The sequence below is a fragment of the Bactrocera tryoni genome, chromosome 3 (assembly GCF_016617805.1).
Source record: "Bactrocera tryoni isolate S06 chromosome 3, CSIRO_BtryS06_freeze2, whole genome shotgun sequence".
NCBI classification, from domain to species: domain Eukaryota; kingdom Metazoa; phylum Arthropoda; class Insecta; order Diptera; family Tephritidae; genus Bactrocera; species Bactrocera tryoni.
The window spans coordinates 55,868,836-55,894,763 of NC_052501.1; the positions used below are offsets into that span (position 1 = coordinate 55,868,836).

Sequence of the window (25,928 nt, forward strand, 5' to 3'; positions counted from 1 at the left end):
TATCGCCTTCCTACAGTGTCGCTCAAATATTCCAGGTTTCAGCACCACTTAAAAAAGTTTCAAACAAACCTACATACATACATACATACAAGTGAAGGTAATAAAAGCGTATTAAAAAGGAAGTTTTTTTAGCGTTGAAGCACCATTTGTGACAATTTTCAATGCAAATCGAAGTTTTCGTTTTCAGTTAAGGCGTTTAACTGTATACAGAAGAATAGCGAATTTTCCGGAATGCTTTCAGAGAAAACTTTTAAATTTATGGATCCAAAATTGCATACATTCGCACGGTATCTTTTAACTATATTTCAAAACTTATTATTAGTAAAAATATTAATTTGGAAAGGAACTTCAGCTGAACTCCGGGAGGTCCTCTCAAACAAGAAGTTTTGCGGTGACTATATGTCTATATATATATGAACTGGATCCTGTGAAATTAAAAAAAACGAAACAGATTTCGTTGAAGTAATGTCAAATTTAGTGGTTAATCGAAGGAATAAATAAATAACATTTTTTGATAAAGTAGTGGTTTCTGAAAAAAAAACGATATTTGACCAAAATTTCGGCCATAAATATGAGAAAAAATGTTAAAAAATAAATACAATACACAGCTTGAAATCTCTCTGAAACGCACCGGAACGATATGAAATTTTCTAAGTGTATTTTAAAATGTATGTACATTAAATAAAATAAAAAAAATCGATTTTTTTTAATTCTAACTGTATATCACCTTTTAAATTAACCTGCAAAATTGATAATACCGTATGCCCATCTGATACCATAACTCGAGAGCATTGTGGCGTTCTGGTTATTCCATTCAAAACGTCTGTCACTGAGTATAAGCATTTTCATAGCAGAGCTTATAGGAGGGAGAACAATAATACAAACTTTCAAAACGGAAAAGGTAACCCAGTGTTTATTAACATTTACACGCCGTCTGACAACTGCGCTGGTAAAAAACTTTTAACACAAATACACATACAGACTAAGGCATGCATCAAATGCTTGCAGGACCACACAAATAAGTAAAATAAATCATTTGTTAACAAGATTAAGGCTAATCACTTGAAATATACACATTTTGATAAATAAATACTTTTACGGCCTAACACACCTACAAGTAAACTTCGGAACATACAGCTGACTCTGCACGTATAAGCAGTTGTTAACTTGATGTCATGTCAGCAACAATAACAGAGTCTGCTATAGCATAAACATTTTACACGGGTAGCTTGAGTAGCTGATATTAGTATTATAAATAACTTTCTTGTTGACGATGACAACAAGAATCGCATTAAGCTTGTAAAGTCTCATGAGCCACAAATCTATCGCTTGGAAAAGTTATGGTCTCATCATAAACAATACGCTACAATGTTACATTGCCAAATTGAACTCATGCTCAAGTAGCAACAAGTGAGTAAACAAATATGCTTATCATACAAGTATATTACCACAAAGAAATGTTTCAGATATCAGAACTTATTAGCGATTTAATATTATGTTACTAATATTTATGGGAATGAAAATAGAAAAAATATTATTGAATCATTGCGGCTTCAAATAATAGATCGAGCTGATAATGTATATATATATTTGTAACTAACTATAAGATGTTCAATACATAATGTATTGTGCGTTATACAAAATATGATCACGTAGGCATACGTGTGTATGTGTCTGCAACAGTTGATCGCATATAAATGGCTGAACTTGATCTTATCGCACATCTTTACGCTCTTGTAAATCGCTTTTCACTTTAGTCCTCAACTCTTCCACTTCCAGAATCGCTTTTACAGAATCTCGTGCTACTGAGTACTTGACATTTCGTTGCATGCTGTGTGCATATACATATTAGAGAACGAAAAAGAATATACATATGTACATATGTACGTGTTCGTATACTATTGCTTTACGTTCACGCATTTTATCATTCGCTTTTGTTGACAAATGCGTACTCATGCTTCTGTGGTGTTTTCACCGCGTGGGAGCACAAAAGCATGTGAGAGTGTATGAAAAATAAATATAAAATATCTCTGTTTACAAGAGTAAAATGGTATTCCGTAAAAAAGGGCTTTAGTGCTTGATGAAATCCCGTATTGCTTTACATATTCAGTTTGCTTCCACTCCTCACTCGGAAACAAACATTGTTTTTTTTCAAGCAGTCGCGAGTAGGGAAAGGATTTTTTTTTCAACTTTTCTCTAGTTTGAGATATTTCGACATTATTCTAGATATTTTTTTTATTTTTTGGTTTCAGATTTCTAGGAGATTTGAAATTGTGGGTATAGATAAAAAATAATTAGGATTTTCCACTGTGAACTAAGGTCTATTGTGCCCTCTTCTATATCTAAAAATTTCATTCCACGTAGATGGGTCCAAAAGCCTTGAGCATTCTTCTACAAATTGCTGGGAAATGTAGAATCAGGTGTTCTTGACCTTCCGGTTCCATATCGCAAACCGGCAGTTTGAGCAAGAGACTATGTCGATGTTGAACAAGTGTTTCGTGAGCCAGCAGTGTCTAGTATAGAGCACAACAAGTAGATGAAATTTGTCTCGGGGCAGGTTGATCATATCTCTAGACTTTGCTATGTTAGGTGGAATCATTAGTAATTTGACAGGGCGTCTTGTTTTCTGCTGCCAGTGCTGTTCTCTTCCAATTCTCTCCTCTGTGCGGGGTAACTTCTGTGGGACCCAAAACAATTCATGGCTCTGACCTCATTATGCTAGAAGCCGCTGCAGTGCGTGCTAGTTGATCGACCAGCTCATTTCCGGTTACCCCTTTATGCCCCAGCACTCAGATCATTTGTACACGGTTGCATACTGAGGGGCGGCTCAGCCTTTCTATACACTTCTCCCCTTATATCAATTTGATTTTATAAGCCGAGATCGCTTTTAGTGCCGCTTCACTGTCGCTAAGTATGACGATACCCTGGTTGCGATAGTTGCGGTGGAGATTGATTTAAATGCTTCTGTTGGAAAGATGCTCGGAACATGCCCCATTGGTATGGAGAGATTGGTATGCGGTTCTGTCTTTGTAACGCCGTCTCTTGGAAGAAAAGACAGTGGTGTGTCTTCACGGACGACTGTTTTTTTGACGGGTTGTTACTTAACCCTATCGTATTGCACCATCCATTTGCTAGACTCAAGAAAGGCGAATATCGCAATTGTATGGGAGAGTACCAAGCTTTTGAGACCCTCCATTTTATTAGCTGTTAAATTTTGAAATTTTTAACTTTTTTATTTTTTAATTTTTCCTGTATACTTGTAAGATCAATAAAAAACTAATAACAAAATGAAAAAATAATTGCAGTGTTTTATGACACTTAAAAACTACCTGAAATATTTTTCTCAGGACTATAAAACTACCTTCTTAAAGAACGCCTTGATTTAACTAAGCTCCAGAAGCCATAATTTCAAGTAAGAAAATATTTTATTTCCTCTTCATCTTACAGATTTACCAAAATTTGGCGAGCCATTACAAAATGTGACAGTACCTGTGGGACGAGAGGCGGTACTGCAATGTGTTGTCGATAATCTGCAAACCTACAAAGTAAGTTTTTACAAAAAAGTAAATAAGTATTTTAGAATATATAATCAAAGAGATGTATGAATTAGTAGGTATGAAGTGGATAAAAAAGATTATAGAAATTACTTCTATACAAACTAATCGTCAATTATTCAAATGATAAGCCAAAAACCAATATTTTTTCATTAATAATATAACTAGAAACTATAAGTATAAAAGAGCCAGTGAAAGAACAATTAAACCCAAAATTGCTAAGAATTTATTGGATCCACAAACAACATTTTCCGCAGATTACACACTCAAATGCACAATATTTATCACACACTTCAGAACGGACATTCACGCACATTGAAAAAAAACTTGCTGCTCGTTGCGCGCACTCAACCATTTTACATGTAAATTGCTATGCGTCAAAACCATATGTAATCGTGTGTGCACATTTTGTCTCAGTGGACAGATACCAACTTTGTCGGCACCTGATTTAACACATGCCAAATCTAAGCTTGAACTGGTGACGTGCTTACTTTTGACAGTGCATTTCTCAGAATGCAAACCGTTCTTTCCTTTTTTGGTTGTTTTTGCTTTATTATCCAGTATTTTAACTGACAATGGTTATGCATATAGGTTATTATATACATATATATAACCCCAATACTCCACTGGCATTTCTGACCCATATAGACTTCTAAGAAATGCCAGCGAATTGCATCAACGAAAATTTTCAATGAAGTTATAGTCGTCAGGCATCCCAAAAAGTTAGATTATCATATTAATATATGAAACTAAGTTTTGTTGAGTACCGAAATATACGTATAAATACGCCGTGTACATTAACAAATTTTTATTTATACTTTATTCAAATACACAGAAAGTGAAGTGAAATATATGTATCGATACAAGACATCGATAAAGAATGCTTTGCCGAAGTGATTACAGACTTATTTGAGAATAAATCGTTATATGCATTTTTAAGCAACAACAATGGACTCTACTCCTCTCCACCTCTCTTCCACTTTTATACATACATATATATTTATATAGCTTAATAAAATATAGCTACGACAGATTTGGTTTCTGAAAGTATGTGTTCTTGTGATAATATTGTTATTATCTACTTCCCAGTCTAATTTATAGCCACAGTATTACCATGCATAGTATTTCCACTTTCACTTCACACATTTTACATTATTACTTTTCAAATTATGGCCCACATTACGAATAAGTGCGTGCTATTAAGTCCCAAAACCTACAAATCATAATTACTATTATTACAATTATTACCAATATTTCCTTAACACAATTTATAAGTTATATTATTCGCCTAGCTGTATACATTTTTAGTCGCATATTTTTAGGGTTTCAAATATTGGAAAAAATGTTGGGCAAGATGCACAAAGTGTATGTGTAAAGGGCACATTGAATTTTTTTTTTCCTGTTTTTTTGTATTGTGTGAGGAAGCATCGAAAGCCGGAGTGTGGAGTTTTACTCCGCTAAACCTAACCTATGTACTCATATCTCATGTCTGTACCACCCGACAAAGTATTACTTCATGGGAGAGAAGAAGACATTTAAGTCTCTTCTATTGTACGGACTGACTGACGTCTAGTCTGTTGTATATACCTCAATGTCTCAATCTTTTCATAATTAAAGCCGCTTTTCTGACAGCTTTCCATTTTCCAGAGGACTCGCAGATAATTTCAGTCAAATTTCCCAAGTGTGGTTTTAAGCTTTTTCCTTATTCTTGGAAACCGAGGGCAATGATAATGTATGTGTTCAGAGTCTTCTATATAGTATTTTTTACACGTTGGATAATATGAACTAAAGTCATAACGGTAATTGCATTTGCTTTTAAAATACCCATGGCAACTGAGTATTTATTTCTTGTGGAAGGTCCCCAATTATCTTTGTATCCACGGATATATGCCCGGGGCCACCGTCCTTTGCATGAAGTTTGTCACTCTTGCTGCCACATAGTGATGTTTTTCATTTTCTCGTCTCTTTTAAAAGCTATTCTCAAAATAGGAGATTGTTATTTGACACGGGCACTCAGAGCTACACTATCTCCCAGGGAGTACCGCAAGGCTCGGTTTTAGGTCGACTACTATGGAGCCTTCTAAAAGCAATTACATATGACGTTATCTGGATCAAATGTAATGACTGCGTAAATGAATTGCGCTGATAGTTTGTTAACATGAGTCTAGCTGGCTGAGCAGAAAACAGAAATCTTGCTCATAAGCTCCAAGAAAATTGAAGACAAGATATCACTCACCATAGGAGAATGCGATATTACTTCACAGCCACTGATGAAGTACCTTGATGTAATAGTGGACTCAAGACTTAAATACAAGGAGCACTTGGAAAATACGTCATGTAAAGCAAATAAAATCTATAATGCTTTATCTGGAATGATGGTAAATAAAGGACGTGTGTGGGTAATGAGGTCAGTTATACTGTATGCGGCATCCAATATGAATACAGGCGCTAGCGATAAAATCATTAGCTGGACAAATTAACGCAGTGCATAGGCTGATGCTGCTGAGGTATTAGCCAGTCTCCAGGGAGATGAGTTTGCGTGAATATACAACTTATTAGAGACCTAAGCAGGCAATGAGGATAATTATTGCGCATTTCACAGTATCTTTTCTTAGTGCGTCAATAGTGGACCCCTCTTTCATAAAGCCATGTTGTCTCTCTGAAAATCCGGCGGCCTTTTGGATTGCTAACTCCAAATGGATTCGTATGTATAACTTCATTTGTTATAAACCTGTATACGTGCAAACAACTGCATAGTCATTAAGTTGAATTCATATAAGAGGGGATGCAAGTTTCTCATTAAAGTTGTATAACCGCTTTCTTCAACGCAACCAAGTTTTGCACATATTGAATTAAGTTTACTGTACTATATTGCCAATGGGTCAAATGACAAATTATTGCCCGTCATGCAAATTTATGTTTTTGGTTTTGATTTTAAGAAACTAAGGCTTCAAAACATTCGGAATTTCTTATAGAAAACAAGTCTAAGGATTATTAAAATATCTTTCGTGAAAGAAAGTATAATTTGTCCATCAAAAAAAAGATCGAATGGCGCTTGCGTCAGCAGATTTGTTTGCGCAAGTTAAATTAAAAACAACTAAGGAAGGGCTAAGTTCGGGTGTCACCGAACATTTTATACTCTCGCATGATAAAGTGATAATCGAGATTTCATAACCGTCATTTACATATTTTTCAAATACCGTATTTGTGGAAAGTTTTATTCCGCTATCATCATTGGTTCCTAATGAATATATACAGAGAAGGCATCAGATGGAATTCAAAATAGCGTTATATTGGAAGAAGGAGTGGTTGCGAACCGATTTCACCCATATTTCGTACATGTCATCAGGGTGTTAAGAAAATATTATATACCGAATTTCATTGAAATCGGTCCAGTAGTTCCTGAGTTATGGTTTTTGGTCCATAAGTGGGCGACGCCACGCCCATTTTCAATTTTTAATAAAAGCCTGGGTGCAGCTTCCTTCTGCCATTTCTTCTGTAAAATTTAGTGTTTCTGACATTTTTTGTTAGTCGGTTAACGCACTTTTAGTGATTTTCAACATAACCTTTGTATGGGAGGTGGGCGTGGTTTTTATCCGATTACTTCCATTTTTGAACTGTATATGGAAATGCCTGAAGAAAACGACTCTATAGAGTTTGGTTGACATAGCTATAGTAGTTTCCGAGATATGTACACAAAATTTAGTAGGGGGCGGGGCCATGCCCACTTTTCCAAAGAAATTGCGTCCAAATATGCCCCTCTTTAATGCGATCCTTTGTGCCAAATTTCACTTTAATATCTTTATTTATGGCTTAGTTATGACACTTTATAGGTTTTCGGTTTCCGCCATTTTGTGGGCGTGGCAGTGGGCCGATTTTGCCCATCTTCGAACTTAACCTTCTTATGGAGCCAAGAAATACGTGCACCAAGTTTCATCATGATATCTCAATTTTTACTCAAGTTACAGCTTGCACGGACGGACGGACGGACAGACAGACATCCGGATTTCAACTCTACTCGTCACCCTGATCACTTTGGTATATACATATAACCCTATATCAGACTCTTTTAGTTTTGAGGACTTACAAACAACCGTTATGTGAACAAAACTATAATATGTTCCCACCTTAAAAACTTTGTTGCGAGAGTATAAAAATTAAATATTTTATTTTCAATATGTTTTCAGTTGCAGATTTTTGAACTAAATTCACTCAGTTTCTTCTAATTCCTATAATAGAGGTCCAAAAGCATAATTTTTTAGCAAAATTCCACGTTTATCGTTTCATTTTTCTGACGTTATTTTATTATTTATTTTAAGCGCGCGTGTTCAAATAAGCACTATTTTCCAAATTAAACATATTTTTTTATACTTTGAACAGAGTATATTCAGTTCGTCACAAGTTTGTAATACACAGAACAAGAGGTGGAAGAACCTAGAAAATATCTGCGTAAAGAATCAACGTATCGATTTAGCCATGCCCGACGTCCATGCGTATCTATGTGAACTAGTCTCTCAGTTTTTGAGATATTAGTTTGAAATTTTGCACACGTTCTTTCCTCCCCAATAAGCTGCTAATTTGTCAAAACCATCGATATCAGACTAATATAGCAAATAGTAGTCATACAGAATGAGCGATCGGAATCAAGTTCTTCTATGGAGAACTTTTTTATTTTACGACGTATTTTCACCAAACTCGACAAGCATTATTACCTTAAGCAACGTTATAGGTTGTGGCGAAATTGCCCACATCGTACCACTATTACATATAGTCGCCACACAAACTGAAATATCAAACTCAAACCCAGTATGGAAAACTTTTGTTTTTGACAAAGTATCTCCATTAAATTTTCCACGGATTATTGTCCAAAGCAAAAGAAATCGCTTAGATCAAACCACAATAGAATACAGCTGCCATACAAAGATATGTAGATCAAGTTTTTGCAATGAACTTTCTTTAATTTCCACAACGGTGAAAGCTGTAAAGCTGCTAATGTGGAGACCACTTAAGAAAAAGCGAGTAAATTTAACTTAGTTTTTGTATATACTTACACATATTTATCAACTATGTATAATTTTTATACTCTCGCAACAAAGTTGCTAAGGAGAGTATTATAGTTTTGTTCACATAACGGTTGTTTGTAAGTACTAAAACTAAAAGAGTCAGATATAGGGTTATATATACGAAAGTGATCAGGATGACGAGTAGAGTTGAAATCCGGATGTCTGTCTGTCCGTCCGTCCGTCTGTCCGTCCGTCCGTGCAAGCTGTAACTTGAGTAAAAATTGAGATATCATGATGAAACTTGGTACACGTATTTCTTGGCTCCACAAGAAGGTTAAGTTCGAAGATGGGCAAAATCGGCCCACTGCCAAGCCCACAAAATGGCGGAAACCGAAAACCTATAAAGTGTCATAACTAAACTATAAATAAAGATATTAAAGTGAAATTTGGCACAAAGGATCGCATTAGGGAGGGGCATATTTGGACGTAATTTTTTTGGAAAAGTGGGCGTGGCCCCGCCCCCTACTAAGTTTTTTGTACATATCTCGGAAACTACTATAGCTATGTCAACCAAATTCTATAGAGTCGTTTCCTTCAGGCATTTCCATATACAGTTCAAAAATGGAAGAAATCGAATAATAACCACGCCCACCTCCCATACAAAGGTTATGTTGAAAATCACTAAAAGTGCGTTAACCGACTAACAAAAAACGTCAGAAACCCTAAATTTTACGCAGCGAACTGCAGAAGGAAGCTGCACCCAGACTTTTTTCAAAAATTTAAAATGGGCGTGGCGTCGCCCACTTATGGACCAAAAACCATATCTCAGGAACTACTCAACCGATTTCAATGAAATTCGGTATATAATATTTTCTTAACACTCTGATGACATGTACGAAATATGGGTGAAATCGGTTCAGAACCACTCCTTCTTCCAATATAACGCTATTTTGAATTCCATCTGATGCCTTCTCTGTATAATATTTACATTAGGAAATGAAAATACAATTCAATACTCAAAGTACACAAATTGATCTAATCTAATTAATTTTACAGCAAAATAAAAAAATATGTAAATGTCGGATAATGAAATCTCGATTATCACTTTATCATGCGAGAGTATAAAATGTTATATAAATGTATATATACGTATGTAAATCGTAAGCTCTTACATATATAGCTACGTTTAGAACACGAATTCGTCTACCGAAATTGAGCCATTCATCTTAATGAACTTCCTTACGCTGTTATTGCCTTTAATCCTGAAGACAGGCACTCATATTCTACTTTAGTTGATTCATTAAGAGACTCACAACAGCGCGAAGCAATCAAGCGTATATTAAGATTTATAAATATACTTATATACCTACCTACCAACAGCAACATATGTATATGTCAGCAAAGCACGAACGTATCTAGATATATACATATACATATGTATATGACAACTCTAAGGAGTACTTTCTAATAAAACGTTAAATTATTAAACTAAAGGTAAACAAATTTCTCTTGAATTTTCTTCTCTCTTTCCTTTTCCTTTCTTACTGATACTAAACTACACGTACAACTTCACATATGTGTAAATGTGGCCAACGTCCTATGGAACTCCATGGAAAATTCAACACTACCACTTGCACGTCCAATGGATAAATAAACCAACCGGCACACGCGGCCCACCTGTACAAATGAAAATACGTAAATACAAATAAACAAAAACAAACTAATGACCGAACGTGCATATGAATGCGTGCGTCTTGCGGCTTATGCACTATCTGCTAATATGAAAATGAATGGGTTGTGTCGAACGGGTTGACACGTCTCGAATTATGCTTCACCCCGACGCAAACCCGCACCCTCGCGTTCCTATGCGTCATATGATTATTTTGAGGCATCGTCTAGATTGCGTGGCTGCGCGTCGATACACAAACAATACTGACGATACAAAATCACGTTATAACGAAAAATAACCGAATGAGCATAACCCATGCTGAGAAGCGTGCTTGGATATTGAGAATACGTGACGTTAAGGAAGCGGACAAAGGCTGGTATATGTGTCAGATCAATACGGATCCGATGAAAAGTCAAGTTGGTTACCTGGATGTTGTGGGTGAGTACGACAAACTTAATTGAGTCAAATTGTCTATTTATTATAATATGGGGAAGACATAGCCAGAATAGTCAAAAATAGCTAAAAGTAGGATTTATCAATATTATTTAAGTTAAATTTAAGCGAGAGGGATATTTACATTAAGGTGTATCATTTAAAACTTTTATTTTTATTTCTTCGAGGACATACGGAACTTTTCTTTTCTATGTTGAAAAAAAAAATCGCTGAAAAACTCTTAATTTTTACTTTAACCACCCATTTTTTTGAGTTTTCATGTCTTTCACATATTTTCAGGGAATATCTGGTTTTATCGAAAAACATGCAAATAAAAAATTATATGAAATTCAATTTTAAATTATTAATTTACTATATTTGCATATATATATTTAAAAAGACTCCAATTACAAAATATGCACCCTCTACGGAATTAATTTGACCTTAGACTATGTAGTTAAGGTAATCAGGCTGATATTCGTGAAACCATTAATGATCTCACTATAGCTCTTATGAATCGAAAAGACCATCGCATATCGCCTTCCTTTATGCAGGTTTGAAAATTTGCGACTACAAAAAACTCATCTGCACGGCGTGGATTAGGCAGATCTCACGTGAACATTGGTTCTATCTAGTAATTAAAACTCCTAAATATTAATCCCCGCATTCTCGTAGGTCCACGAGGTGTTTTGTGTTGACCAGAAATTTGTTATGTTGGGTGTCGATTGAGATATTTCACTCTCCGTCAGACAGAATCTGTACAGTAGAAGAGAAAAGGCTTAGATGATTCCACTTCACCTTAAATCAAATATCCGAACCAAGTGTGAGCCTATTAGATAGTGTCCATTCAGAAAAGGCGCCTCTAAGTTTAATTCCACTCTCAGCCAGAAGGAGCTCACACAAAGTCCACTGATCTGAATGCAAGTGGTCAGGTGAGCACCGACTCGTTCCTAGTCCGATGAGATTAGAATAAGTGTGCCCCTTCTTACAAGCTCATTAGCTTACAGTTTTGAGCGATTCAACTATGGTCAGCTACCCTAACTAATTTAAATCGAAGAAGCCTAATGCTATTGGTAGTGAAGACAGACACTCCTTGACTTCCCTAGAGCGTACTGCCAGCGAGAAGAAGGTCTGGTAATGGTGGCCTATACTTTCTAAATCAATGACTATTGAATGTGATAGTATGACCTTAAAGATGAATAAACTAGGTATAAAAGCGTTGTAAAGTTTTAAAGTAAGTTCTACAATGGCCTACAATGATAGTATAGTAAAGCAAATAGATAGTATGTAAAGCAATATGTTTAACCCCATACTCAATCAATCAAGGTAATACAACTTAATAAAATATGTGAAGATACCACGCACACACTTTTAAAAAATGGAATGTCCGAATTTCTTTATTGATATTAAATACCAATAATGTTGTAATTGCCGTATTTTTTGGCTGCTGAATTTGGTATCCCCTTAAAACTAATAAGGCTGTGTAAGCTGACGTTGAGCACCACCAATAGCTCGGGAAGGACCTCTCCGAGCCCTATAGTGCGACTATCTATCTATCTACTCCTGGATACAATAATTCGAGCTCCAGAGCTACACAAGAGTGTACAGTTGCTGGCGTATGCCGATGATATTGACATCACTTGGCTTAACAACTGCGCCATTAGCTCTGCTTTCTGCAGACTGGATAAGGAAGCGAGGCATACGGGTCTGGTAGTAAACGAGGGCAAGACGAAATGTGCTACTTTGGACCGAGCAGGCAATTGAAAAGTAAAGTTCTCTCCCGACGAACAAAGACCTAATTCTACAAATCACTCATTATCCCCGTCTTGCTATATGGTGCCGAAGCATGGACAATGACATCATCTGATAATTCGGCATTGGGAGTGTTTACGAAAATGGTTTTGAGGAAGATTTATGAACCTTTGCCCATTTGGCAACGGGGAGTAACGCAGTCGTTGGAACGATGAACTGTACGAGATATACGATGACATTGACATAGTTCAGCGAATCAAGAGACAGCAGCTACGTTGTCTAGTTTATGTAGTGGATGGAAGAGAACACTCCAGCTCTAAAACTATTCGATTCAGTACCCGTCGGTGGAAGCACAGAAAGAGGAAGACTTCCACTACATTGGAGAGATCAGGCGGAGAAGGGCATGTCTGCATTTTTAATCTTGAATTGACGCCAGAAAGCAAAAAGAAGAAAGGACTGGCGCTGTTGTTAACTCGGTTATAACTGCGTGAGCGGTCTCTACGCCAGTGAAGATGAAGAAAAAGTATTTGCTAAATGGCAGCGTATATTCGCCGTTTTCTTGGTAGTTCGCTGGTTGGAGATTTTTGCAAAACTACACGTGATATATTTAAGTTACTTAAGTTGTGATGTACTCGTATATTCTAGTGGTACTACGAATTTTTGCAAAGATTACGTATACGACACATATGTCACGTTCATGCCCTTTAATTTACCGCCAATGTTTCATATATTCTACGCATCGAGGGGTTGGACATGTACGTACGCATGCTCAACTATCTTATGCCGTTTATTGCTTCTGAAATAGTTGAAACCACCAATCTTGGAAGTAGTGATAATTAAAGTAAAGTTTCTTTTCGAAACGGTGATACTGTTTCATTGCCCACATCCTCGGGTTTGCTTTATTACAATTTTTGCGTTGTTGTCACTGGCACAATAATGAAAACAGAAACTTCAAATTGAGAAGTTAGCTAGATATATACTTAGAAGAAATGCACTTCGTTTCATTAGAGAAGATAGAAAATACATAGAGGAATTATAATGGCGCGGTCTATTAAAAGTTCCAGAATTTTCCTTAAATTTTTATAATTTAATGAAATAAAAATTAAATAGTCCTTCATTGAAATTTAAACTTAATTTCGGTATTAAGCTAAGAATTTTTGACGATGGAATTTTTATCTTCGTCTTGAAAGAAGTTAATAATTTCATAACTATTTTCAGTATCTACCCATTTCCCTAAATCACTAGTAATATCTTGTAAGGTGTATGATGTGTATATGTAGCTCATAAAATATAAATGCTTTATAAATAAATTTGCTGAGAAGAAAGACTTTCGATACCTTGCCAGGCAAAATTAAGATGAGAACCCACTCACACTCTATATTAACGGTTATGTTGAAAACTACTGAATGTACAATAACTCATAAAAACGCTCTTCAGAAGGATTAAACGATATTGTATTGTTGGTGTTGTTATAGGGCAGAAGACATTTTTGATATAATTTCGGGGAATGGTACTTAGTTGACAGCACTTTTTCGGTTAAAAATCCGGGTCTTTCCGATTATTTAGATCCCACTGTCAGACTCACAGGTACTGCTTGATCGATTTTAAGTTTATTTGGTACATAACACCTGATATTCTTATGCGCATATATTGCTGAAATGGAAAAATTGCACCACAATCCCTTCTACTTCATACAAATTTTAATGCCATTTAGGAATTTCCTTGTTTTTACGATATTAAAATGAAACACAATTAACCTTCCTCGGTTCCTCAAATACTACGCAAACTTAAGGTCTTCGGGTCATATTGACCCGATTTAGAAAAAACTCGGTGTTATTTTTATAAATTAAATACAGATGGAATTATTTATGTTATATATTTATTGAAATAAAAAAGACACAATTTATGACATTTGTTCCTCTTGACAACATGAGAGGCACATAATTTCCGAATGTCTTGGACATATGGGTTTCTTACATTTTTTACAGATTTTCGAAGTTTTGACATCTTTTGATGACGGAAATACATTACACCTTTTTCTTTTATTACAACTCTGTGCACTGAAAGTAGCTGTTGTCTCAGTAACACCTGTCTTCACTCGTTGTACTAATTCCAGCAATGCATTTGTCTGAGGAAGAGTTTTCCTACGCTCAATGTGATCATTGACCAACTCCATGCCCAGTTTTTCTAAAAACAGATGTCTTTGTACAGTGCTCTTCTATTTCCAATCAGGATTGGTATGACAATATAATACGTAAGCATTGAAACATGAGATATCCAACATATTATGAAATATGGCTACAGGCCACCATTTTGTCTAGAAAATCAACAGATCCCTTAGTTGCGTTATAGTCCATGATCATTTTAGGTTTTTTTTTCTCTGAATCATGTATTTCAATCTTATTGTGGATTGTATTGAGTAAAATTACGTTTTTGTTCTTTTCGGAATAAATGAGACAAGAACCATTTTTGAATTGAATGCAAATGTGGATGAAAACACTAGTTTCTTCGTATCCAAAAGATCTAATTGTATCTGGCCTTTAATTTAGCGTAAAGCTCCAAGAACGGCAAGCTTACAGTCTAAGAGTGTTTCGGCAAATTCATATGATGTAAAAAAATTATCACATGTCAGATTGTAGCCCTGAAAGCCCTCTGTCAGATCTAAAACAACACGCATTCCTTTATTTTTTTCCGGAGCATTTCCTTGAAATTTTCCGGTATAGCATTGAATTGAACGAACATATCTTGTTTCACTGTCACACAAAATCCAAAATTGTATGCCGTATTTACTCGATTTACATGGAATATATTGGCGAAAAGGACACCGACCTCTGAATGAAAGTAGTTGTTCGTCAATTTTGATATTTGCATTCGGATTATAGTACATAGGCAATAGTGTCGCCCATTCATCCCATATACATATATCTTAAAGCTGCTAATTTATCACTCTGTCTCCTTGCTTCTCGATCCGAACGTTTATCAAAACGCAAAATGGCGGTAATTTTTTTGAACCGTTTTAGGGACATTGTTGCTCAAAATATAGGTCGTCCATAAACTTCAGACCACAAGCTGTCGAGGCTTTCATCGTTAGACTTGAAAACGCCAGCAAATATAAGAAGAACTAGATATGCATCTAACTCTATTTCATCCATCGCATCGAATTCATTTCCAAACCGTGAAGATCTTTCCATGTTTGTTTGTTTCAAAACTATAGATTTTATGCGTTTGTTTACAAATAAATCAAAAGCGCTTCTAAATGTATTGATGCGATTAGAAGCATGTCTGGTAATTCCTGGTGTAAGCTTTATTAGGCTTGCGCTGCCCAAATGACCTCTTCCTTCCAATGGGATTTTCGACCACACAAATTCACCATTTTTTGATAACATTTCATTTTCACTAACACTTTTATTGGTCATACTTATATCTTGAAAGAGGTACTTCATCGCTACTACTTCCAATGTTCCAATTTGGTTGAATATTGTCCGTAGGATTTCCATCAGAATTATTCTCTGTTTCACTTATTATTTCATCTTCAGAACTTATATCGTAGTTTATAAATTGAGAAATCATGGAATCACTCAATTTGTGAGTCATTGAAAAAAACAACCGAACGCGTCGAGTAAATATAACTAATGAAAAACTGTCAACGCTTGTAATAGGGCGACGAAAGCAATATGATTCTACCCACTTAGAAACAATATTTCTACGATTACCATCAACAATGAATCGCTTAGTGACTTGGGTATAATTGATATTCAACAATAATAAATATGTTCTTAGAAGTTTAGAATGGTTTCATCAAAGACGGGTATTTCTGACCCAAGGATTCTTTCATATCCTAAGAGCAAAAAAATGCGTATTTCCTTAATTTAGCAGACATCAGCATAAATTCACAATACTAATTTACAATAAATGCATAATTAATAATTGGCACGAAGCCGTTATGAAATCTATTAGATATTACTACTTTTATTATAAATTAAACTTTACATTCGAGGAAGGTTAAACTTAAGGAATAAGACGTTAAGGGGTTACATGAGTTTCTGCGGGTAAAAATTCTTATTTTTCGAAAATTTTTTCCCTATATCAAAAGTTAAATAATTTATTAGAATTTATTATTGTTACAAACATACACTTTAACAAAGAAGTTCTGAAATTTTTGGAAAAACCTTTTTTAAACTCGGCCATTGCGATGTCATTTCCGGTAACCCCTCGGAAAAAAGGTGTGCCCGCGTTGGTAGGATAACTCCTTACTGGAACATCTATGGTGAGAAAATATCCATTTTAGTTGAAACCTTAACTTAGAACTTGAACGAAGCAAAAAAGAACTGAAAATTGGATTTTTGGCAGATGCTTAAAAAAAATGAAAATTTCACTGGAAATTTCGCGACATTTGTTTTTAAATAGTTGTAGTCTCCAGATATTGAATATGTATACCTCAGTAACTCTAATTGACTGAAAGTGTCGTGCGATATATTATATATGTTAGTGAAGGTCCAATAGAATATTTCCTGGTAATAATTGGGTTTTGTGGCAAAAATGAATGAAATTATCTGCAAGTTAATATTCCTTCTTACGCTATATGCCCAATATATGTATTTTCAAACATCGAATTGATTTTATATATAGATATCGGTTACCTTGTGAGATATCTTATTGAATGTCGCCATGCATAAAATGGATAAAATCGGTCCAATAAGACTTCCAAAAAGAGAATTAAAAAAAAAAAAAATTTAAATAAAAACAAGTAAGGAAGGGCTAAGTTCGGGTGTCACCGAACATTTTATACTCTCGCATGATAAGGTGATAATCGAGATTTCATTATACGTCATTTACATATTTTTCAAATACCGTATTTTTATAAAGTTTTATTCCGCTATCATCATTGGTTCCTAATGTATGTATATACATACTCGTATTATACAGAAAAGGCATCAGATGGAGATTCAAAATGGTGTTCTTGCAGACGTACAGCATTTTTAAACTCGCTATGAAACTAAGTGCTTCAAATTACATCCAAGGGTAAGACAGAAAATGGAATTCGAGACAAATTTACGTGCATTATTTAACATGATTTAAATTTCCATAGATTCTTTTTGTTTCCTCCAACTCAACTTTCACACAACGACAGTGCCAACAAGCGCCGGACTCGGGTGAGCAAGATTTGAGTATTCTCATAATTTTTTAAATTTCAGAAGAATACACTTTTTTTCCGCAATGTGATAATTATAAAAATCAACGAAATTTTTGTGTATTTACCGCACGAGTTCCGGAATTTTATCCGCTCTTTGTTCCTTATTTTGTATTTTTATACTCTCGCAACAAAGTTGCTAAGGAGAGTATTATAGTTTTTGTTCACATAACGGTTGTTTGTAAGTCCTAAAACTAAAAGAATTAGATATAGGGCATATACCAAAGTGATCAGGGTGACGAGTAGAGTGAAATCCGGATGTCTGTCTGTCCGTCCGTGCAAACTGTAACTTGAGTAAAAATTGAGATATCATGATGAAACTTGGTAAGAAGGTTAAGTTCGAAGATGAGCAAAATCGGCCCACTGTCACGCCCACAAAATGGCGAAAACCGAAAACCTATAAAGTGTCATAACTAAGCCATAAATAAAGATATTAAAGTGAAATTTGGCACAAAGGATCGCATTATTGAGGGGCATATTTGGACGTAATTTTTCTGGAAAAGTGGGCGTGGCCCCGCCCCCTACTAAGTTTTTTGTACGTATCTCGGAAACTACTATAGCTATGTCAACCAAACTCTATAGAGTCGTTTCCTTCAGGCATTTTCATATACAGTACGGATAATAACCACGCCTACCTCACATACAAAGGTTGTGTTGAAAATCACTAAAAGTGCGTTCACCGACTAACAAAAAACGTCAGAAACACTAAATTTTACGGAAGAAATGGCAGAAGGAAGCTGCACCCAGGCTTTTTTTTATACTCTCGCAACAATGTTGCTAAGGAGAGTATTATAGTTTTGTTCACATAACGGTTGTTTGTAAGTCCTAAAACTAAAAGAATTAGATATAGGGTATATACCAAAGTGATCAGGGTGACGAGTAGAGTCGAAATCCGGATGTCTGTCTGTCCGTCCGTTCGTATGTCCGTCCGTCTGTCCGTCCGTCCGTCCGTGCAAGCTGTAACTTGAGTAAAAATTGAAATATCATTATGAAATCATTGGTACACGTATTCCTTGGCTTCATAAGAAGGTTAAGTTCGAAGATGGGCAAAATCGGTCCACTGCCACGCCTACAAAATGGCGGAAACCGAAAACCTATAAAGTGTCATAACTAAGCCATAAATAAAGATATTAAAGTGAAATTTGGCTAAAAGGATCGCATTAGTGAGGGGCATATTTGGACGTAATTTCTATGGAAAAGTGGGCGTGGCTCCGCCCCCTACTAAGTTTTTTGTACGTATCTCGGAAACTACTATAGCTATGTCAACCAAACTCTACAGAGTCATTTTCTTCAGGCATTTCCATATACAGTTCAAAAATGGAAGAAATCGGATAATAACCACGCCCACCTCCCATACAAAGGTTATGTTGAAAATCACTAAAAGTGCGTTAGCCGACTAACAAAAAACGTCAGAAACACTAAATTTTACGGAAGAAATGGCAGAAGGAAGCTGCACCCAGGCTTTTTTTAAAAATTGCAAATGGGCGTGGCGTCGCCCACTTATGGACCAAAAACCATATCTCAGGAACTACTAGACCGATTTCAATGAAATTCGGTATATAATATTTTCTTAACACCATGATAACATGTAAGAAATATAGGTGAATTCGGTTCACAACCACGCCTTCTTCCAATATAACGCTATTTTGAATTCCATCTGATGCCTTCTCTGTATAATATATGTATATATATGTATATAGTACATTAGGAACCAATGATGATAGCGGAATAAAACTTTACACAAATACGGTATTTGAAAAATATGTAAATGACGGATAATGAAATATCGATTATTACTTTATCATGCGAGAGTATAAAATGTTCGGTGACACCCGAACTTAGCCCTTCCTTACTTTTTTTTTTAATTTTTGCTCAACTTTTATCTAACGATTTTCTTTGGCATTGCTTATTTGTGTAATGTTATGTTGTTGTTGACTCCGTCAGTGTTGCAACACTTTTCGGTATTATATTGCATAAACTTGTTAACTTTCGCAACGGATTTCTTTTTTCGATTGTTTGATGTTTTGTCACTTACTAGGTTCTTATTCCTTGCTTCTTTTCACGCCCATCTCTACTACAACACTGATTATCGACAAATTTTATCTGTAGTCCAACAAGTAAATTGTAAAGCGCTTCACTTATTTAATCCCAGCTATGCTCGACTCAACTGATTAAGAGCTTTGTCAGCGATATAATAATCATTTGCCCGCCCTTCTTTCCACAACATTTTTCTTGGTGGCTAGTAACGGGGTTGCTTTCATTTCTTTGTGGCTGGTGCGACCCAAACTGTCAATTACAATGATCCCGGTTTGAAGGTCAAAAGATTTCAAGGTAAAAGTACGAGGAGATCAGTCTTGAATACTACACACAAATCGGTTAAGCAGCAGCATTGTTCAATTTGACGTCGTCTACGTTCATCTTTTGACGGACAAGCTGCCGTAGCAAACAAAAGTTTCTGAGGTGGCAGCCGTTGGCTTTTACATCTATTTTCGCTTTTCATTATTTTTTCTATTCACAGAGTTACTAACCTCTCTCTTCGCGTCTATCAAAGGGGATTCAATTTGTTCATTGTGCTGTGGAGTAAATCATTGCTCATACTTTGGCTCTATATTGTGGCTGTGCGCAAACAACTATCTAGTGATTTCCAGTTCGCTTTGACAAATATTTATGTGTACGTATCTGCGTAGAACATTCGCCGGAAATCTCGTTAAATGGCAGGACTTAAAGTAATCGCTTTTTATACTCTCGCAACAATGTTGCTAAGGAGAGTATTATAGTTTTGTTCACATAACGGTTGTTTGTAAGTCCTAAAACTAAAAGAGTCAGATATAGGGATATATACCAAAGTGATCAGGGCGACGAGTAGAGTCGAAATCCGGATGTCTGTCTGTCCGTCCGTCCGTCCGTCCGTGCAAGCTGTAACTTGAGTAAAAATTGAGATATCATGATGAAACTTAGTACACGTATTCCTTGGCTCCATAAGAAGGTTAAGTTCGAAGATGGGCAAAATCAGCCAACTGCCACGCCCACAAAATGGCGGAAACCGAAAACCTATAAAGTGTCATAACTAAGCCATAAATAAAGATAATTAAGTGAAATTTTGCACAAAGGATCGCATTAGGGAGGGGCATATTTGGACGCAATTGTTTTGGAAAAGTGGGCGTGGCCCCGCCCCCTACTAAGTTTTTTGTACATATCTCGGAAACTACTATAGCTATGTCAACCGAACTCTACAGAGTCGTTTTCTTCAGGCCATTACAGTTCAAAAATGGAAGAAATCGGATAATAACCACGCCCACCTCCCATACAAAGGTTATGTTCAAAATCACTAAAAGTGCGTTAACCGACTAACAAAAAACGTCAGAAACACTAAATTTTACGGAAGAAATTGCAGAAGAAAGCTGCACCCAGGCTTTTTTTAAAAATTGAAAATGGGAGTGGCCTCGCCCACTTATGGACCAAAAACCATATCTCAGGAACTACTCCACCGATTCCAATGAAACTCGGTATATAATGTTTTCTTAACACCCTGATGACATGTACGAAATATGGGTGAAATCGGTTCACAACCACGCCTTCTTCCAATATAACACTATTTTGAATTCCATCTGATGCCTTCTCTGTATAATACGAGTATAAACATTAGGAACCAATGATGATGGCGGAATAAAACTTTACAAAAATACGGTATTTGAAAAATATGTAAATGACGTATAATGAAATCTCGATTATCACTTTACCATGCGAGAGTATAAAATGTTCGGTGACACCCGAACTTAGCCCTTCCTTACTTGTTGACTGTTACGTTAATGGCATTGATGACTTTCAATGATAGGAGGCTGGAAAATTCTTAAAGTACCATTACTATTAGGCTAAATTCACAATTTTTTTTAGGGGATGTACTAGTTTTTAAAAGAAGCATGATATACATAGCTCCAACAGTTATCTTTAAATGATTTTTGATAAAAAAAAGACCCATGTTCAGCTCGTCAAATAGTTTTACAGAGCCAGACTCTGAATAGTCACTTAAACATTAGAGAGACTGATCTCAGTCGAAGCTGTGGAACATTGAGCTTGGCTTGATATACCTCAATAAAAGTGTTATGGTATTCAATCATTGTGGGCCTACAGCACGAGTTTTATGAATGCATAATCATAAAAGAGGTTTCTGAACAAATATGTAGATATATAAAATTATCCTCGTCGTCCGACTGACACTTCATTGAGTCTTCTGGACTAACTATATAAAAAAAAAAGAAAAATTTCTGCAGCCTATATAAAATTTAATAGCTTTCACAAAATCAACGAATTCTATTTCCCATAATTCAAAGAGAACAATAGCATAACCTTTCAAGTAGTTATTGTATTTTAAATGTACACTTTATATACAAATAACTTCAATACTTTAATATAGCTTTGAAGAGCAGTCTACAATCCAATCAATATTTAAACAACACCTTATTTGATGAACTAAAAACATTTATTCACAAATAACTCTAAACATTTCCTCACATAGTGATATATATCATATTTATTATGTACTAATCATCCTCGCAGGTTAAAACTTGTCTATAAAGTAACAATGTTTTATTAATCTTGCACTAATAAAAGAACTCATTTGAAGTCGTGAATAATTCACACAGAGAATGGGAACAATATAAGCTGATAATATTTCGAACGTGTGTATGTTTATGTACATATATATGTATGTGTGTTCTTTCCCCAAAAGCGCAAAATTTTACATAATTAAGCTTTATAAATACCAATTGTATTTGTGTTGTGGGAGTTGTGTCTTAAGGCATGCCACCTACCAACAACAGGGCCAAAAGCCATGTGGCAAAATAAATAAAGTAGGCAACGCTGTAGGGAAAAGGGAATGTTATACTACAAACTGCAGGGCTCGATTTTGACTTCACCCTATTTTAATGTTGAAATATAAAATATGTTTTATTAAAATTTGTGAACAAAAAACTAGATATAATAATATATATCGAATTTACGTTTTCGGAATTTTGAAGCTATCGTCTACTGTGTAGGTTATGTATTGAATTTTTTCTTTTCATTTTCTAATTTTGTACAACTTCGACTCTTGGCGAAAAATAAAGATTAAAGATCATATTAGTGCTGAAATTTTCTAATCTTTTTCACATATGCAGAGCACTAGTAGGGACCTATGTATTTTGAAACTAGTGCCCTCTTTTATCTTTACAATAAGTTAAATTGTGAATTTGCCAAATTCGAAAACTCATGCAAAGTTAACTGGCTTTCTGAGCGGAGAAATACTCAAAGCTATGTATGTTGGTAAAGCTGTTGCTTACACTGTCTGCAACACAGCAAATTGCACATAGGAACAAATGTAGATTCTAAGAGGGAGGCGCAGTAAACAATTTGCGAATGAATTGCAAAACATTTATAGCAGCAGTTCAAGTACCTAGTGAAGCCAGAGAATCATGTGCTGAACACATAGAGAGCGATACGACATGACAGCACGACAGTGAACTGTAAATGGCGCCGTGAAGGCTACTACATAAACATTTGTAAGAAGGCAGCGACACAAAACAACACAGCTGTCCATTTCGTATGTCCACAAAATCGTTGTTGCCTTTCACTTCAATGAAATTTTAATATTTTGTTCAAAGTGAAATTTTTTATGCAAAAAATAAGTAAATAGGTAAATTTATTTGTTTTATATTGTCAATTGTTATTCCAAATGATTTAACACAGCTATTGTATGCTTCTCTTTGTAAAATAACATCAGGTTTGTTAGAGCTTTGAATAATTTTACATTTTACATATTATTGGCATCCTCTCCTCTCTCCTTTCCTCTCTTCTCTACTGTCGTTGTCAAATTTAGAAATATTTTTAAATTAGCGAGAGCGACAACTGAGTGCCTGCAGTCGTGTAGTCGTGCAGCTGTCTAAAAGGCTAGCCAGTCAAAAACGCTACTCCCTTCCTTCCTTTTCCTTCCTTATCGGCAAAATGTGTGCACAGTAAAAAACGTGGTAAGAACGCAGAAATCAGCCATCTTTGTTTGTTTACATTTGAACAATGTTGCCATTGCCCAATACGCATATATAGTTTTGAGCACATCTTTGTTTTCAATTACAATTTTTTACAATATAAAATACCAAAACTGAAAACAAACTATCAAAACTAGTTTATATATTTATAAATAATAGCATTCGACTCTGATTTTGAGGTATTTTATGAAAATTTCAAACATATTGAACAGATTCAATTACAAAAGTTGATAATTACTACAGTGTATCGATATTGGCAACCCTGCATTGTGAGAGAGCAATCAGCTGACACGTTTCCACTGCAAAAATCCAAATGTCGTGAATTCTCACGCCATCCCACGTCAAAGAGAGAAGGGAGTAGCGTTTTTTACTGTGCAGTTACATTGCGCGCCCATAAGATAGGTCGTGCCAGCTGACACGACCCACGATTCTGCGTTTTTGACTTGCTAGCCTATAAACAAATGTATCCATAAGAACGTGTGAATTTTTATAAGTGAGATAGGCCGCTTAAAGTCTGACGCGCTCTTCAGAGAAAAAACGGAAGAGACGAAGTGAGAGAGGGAGTGGGAATATAGTGAGGAGTAATTATATAGCAACTATTTTAATGTACTTGTGTTTAGACTGCAATGGAACTTAACTACGCACAAGCAACTCTGAAGCGCTGAACACATAGAGAGCGACAGACTGCAAACTACATCTGTCAAATATTAAAATACACACGTTCTTATTGGCAGTGTTATTTTGACATCTGCACGACTACACGACTGCAGGCCGACAGTTGTCGTTCTCGCTAACTTCAATATCCTCCTATTTTTGCCAACGACAGTAGGACGACAGTAGAGTTGACAGTAGAATGGAAGATAGAAAGAGGAGGTAGAGTGGTGATGCCACTAATATGTAAAATGTAAAATTATTCACAGCTCTAACAAACTTGAAGTTATTTTACAAATAAAAGCATAAAATAGCTATATTATAGCTCTATTATATCATTTGTAATTCTTCTTCTTCTTAATTGGCGTAGAAACCGCTTAAGCGATTATAGCCGAGTTAACAACAGCGCGCCAGTCGTTTCTACTTTTCGCTGCATGGCGCCAATTGGATATTCCAAGCGAAGCCAGGTCCTTCTCCACTTGGTCCTTCCAACGGAGTGGAGGTCTTCCTCTTCCTCCGCTTCCCCCGGCGGGTACTGCGTCGAATACTTTCAGAGCTGGAGTGTTTTCGTCCATCCAGACAACATGACCTAGCCAGCGTACCCGCCTCTTTAATTCGCTGAACTATGTCGATGTCGTCGTATATCTCGTACAGCTCATCGTTCCATCGAATGCGGTATTCGCCGTGGCTAACGCGCAAAGGACCATAAATCTTTCGCAGAACTTTTCTCTCGAAAACTCGCAACGTCGACTCATCCGTTGTTGACATCGTCCAAGACTCTGCACCATACAACTGCAGCGGTACCACCTTCCTCCTCTTCTGAAATTTCTATAGCTAGTTCATTTTCAGCACTCGGGTTCTCTTCTACAAGTACATTGTCTAGCCTATTCCAAGCTTCGAAATCATCTGTGTTGAACTTTGTCTAAAATTTTATTTGAATATTAATTAAAATTATTTCTACAAATGCATAAGTTAAACCGTACCTGGGGAACCATTATATGGATAAGAGAAAGTGTGCTCTCCATAACAGAAAGGTCTTTTCTGAATCGCAAATCTGCTAGAGGTATATTGTCCTCATCATCTTCATCCTCAGGTGTGGTTTTATTAATTAAAATGTTTTTCCAACACTTCTGAAGAACAACCCCTGAAACTTTTTCCCAAGCTGCAGCAATCAGTTGAACTGCATTGAAAAGGGTGAGGTCCTTTAACGCTGAGTTTATATTTTCTTTTTGCACTACACTGCTCAGTAAAGAATTTCGGTAAAATAATTTGGTGAGGCGAATCGCGTTCTGGTCCATCGGTTGAATAGAGCCGTTACATTCGGTGGCATAAACACTGTCCATATTTTTCCATCTGGAGTCACCAAATCTTCTTCTGGTGGATGACTAGGAGCGTTATCCAGGAGTAATATTGCTCGCTTTGGTAGATTTCGACTTTCAAGAAAATCTTCAACCTATAATTAAAAGTATTATTAAGGAGTATTGAAGTGAAAATTGTTGTAATATACAAACCTGAAGTACGAATTTACTAAAAAACCATTTTATAAAAATTTCGATATTCATCCACGCGGATTTTGAGTGCGCATAGTCCACGGCAAGTGTTTTGTTTTTAAAGGAACGAGGGTTTTTTGATTTTCCTATTACAAGAGGCTTTAAT

At 35.8% G+C, this 25,928-nt stretch overlaps 2 protein-coding genes and 1 pseudogene across 2 annotated transcripts in view; 1 reads left to right on the plus strand and 2 right to left on the minus strand.

Annotated features, from left to right (window-relative positions):
- The window catches only part of LOC120770697, a 158,986-nt gene extending 148,299 nt beyond the window's left edge, over nucleotides 1–10,687 (plus strand). Inside the window, exons 8-10 of the mRNA XM_040098279.1 lie at nucleotides 3,136–3,161; nucleotides 3,448–3,545; nucleotides 10,457–10,687. Coding sequence (XP_039954213.1) covers nucleotides 3,136–3,161; nucleotides 3,448–3,545; nucleotides 10,457–10,687 — 355 coding nt within the window. The remainder of the gene's footprint in view (nucleotides 1–3,135; nucleotides 3,162–3,447; nucleotides 3,546–10,456) is intronic.
- Nucleotides 1–19,746, minus strand: part of LOC120770695 — a 207,615-nt gene extending 187,869 nt beyond the window's left edge. Inside the window, exon 1 of the mRNA XM_040098278.1 lies at nucleotides 19,637–19,746. The gene's annotated coding sequence lies outside the window, so the exon portion shown is untranslated. The remainder of the gene's footprint in view (nucleotides 1–19,636) is intronic.
- Nucleotides 19,747–22,485: 2,739 nt separating this feature from the next.
- LOC120770698 lies at nucleotides 22,486–25,602 on the minus strand (annotated as a pseudogene).
- Between the last annotated feature and the right edge of the window lie 326 nt (nucleotides 25,603–25,928).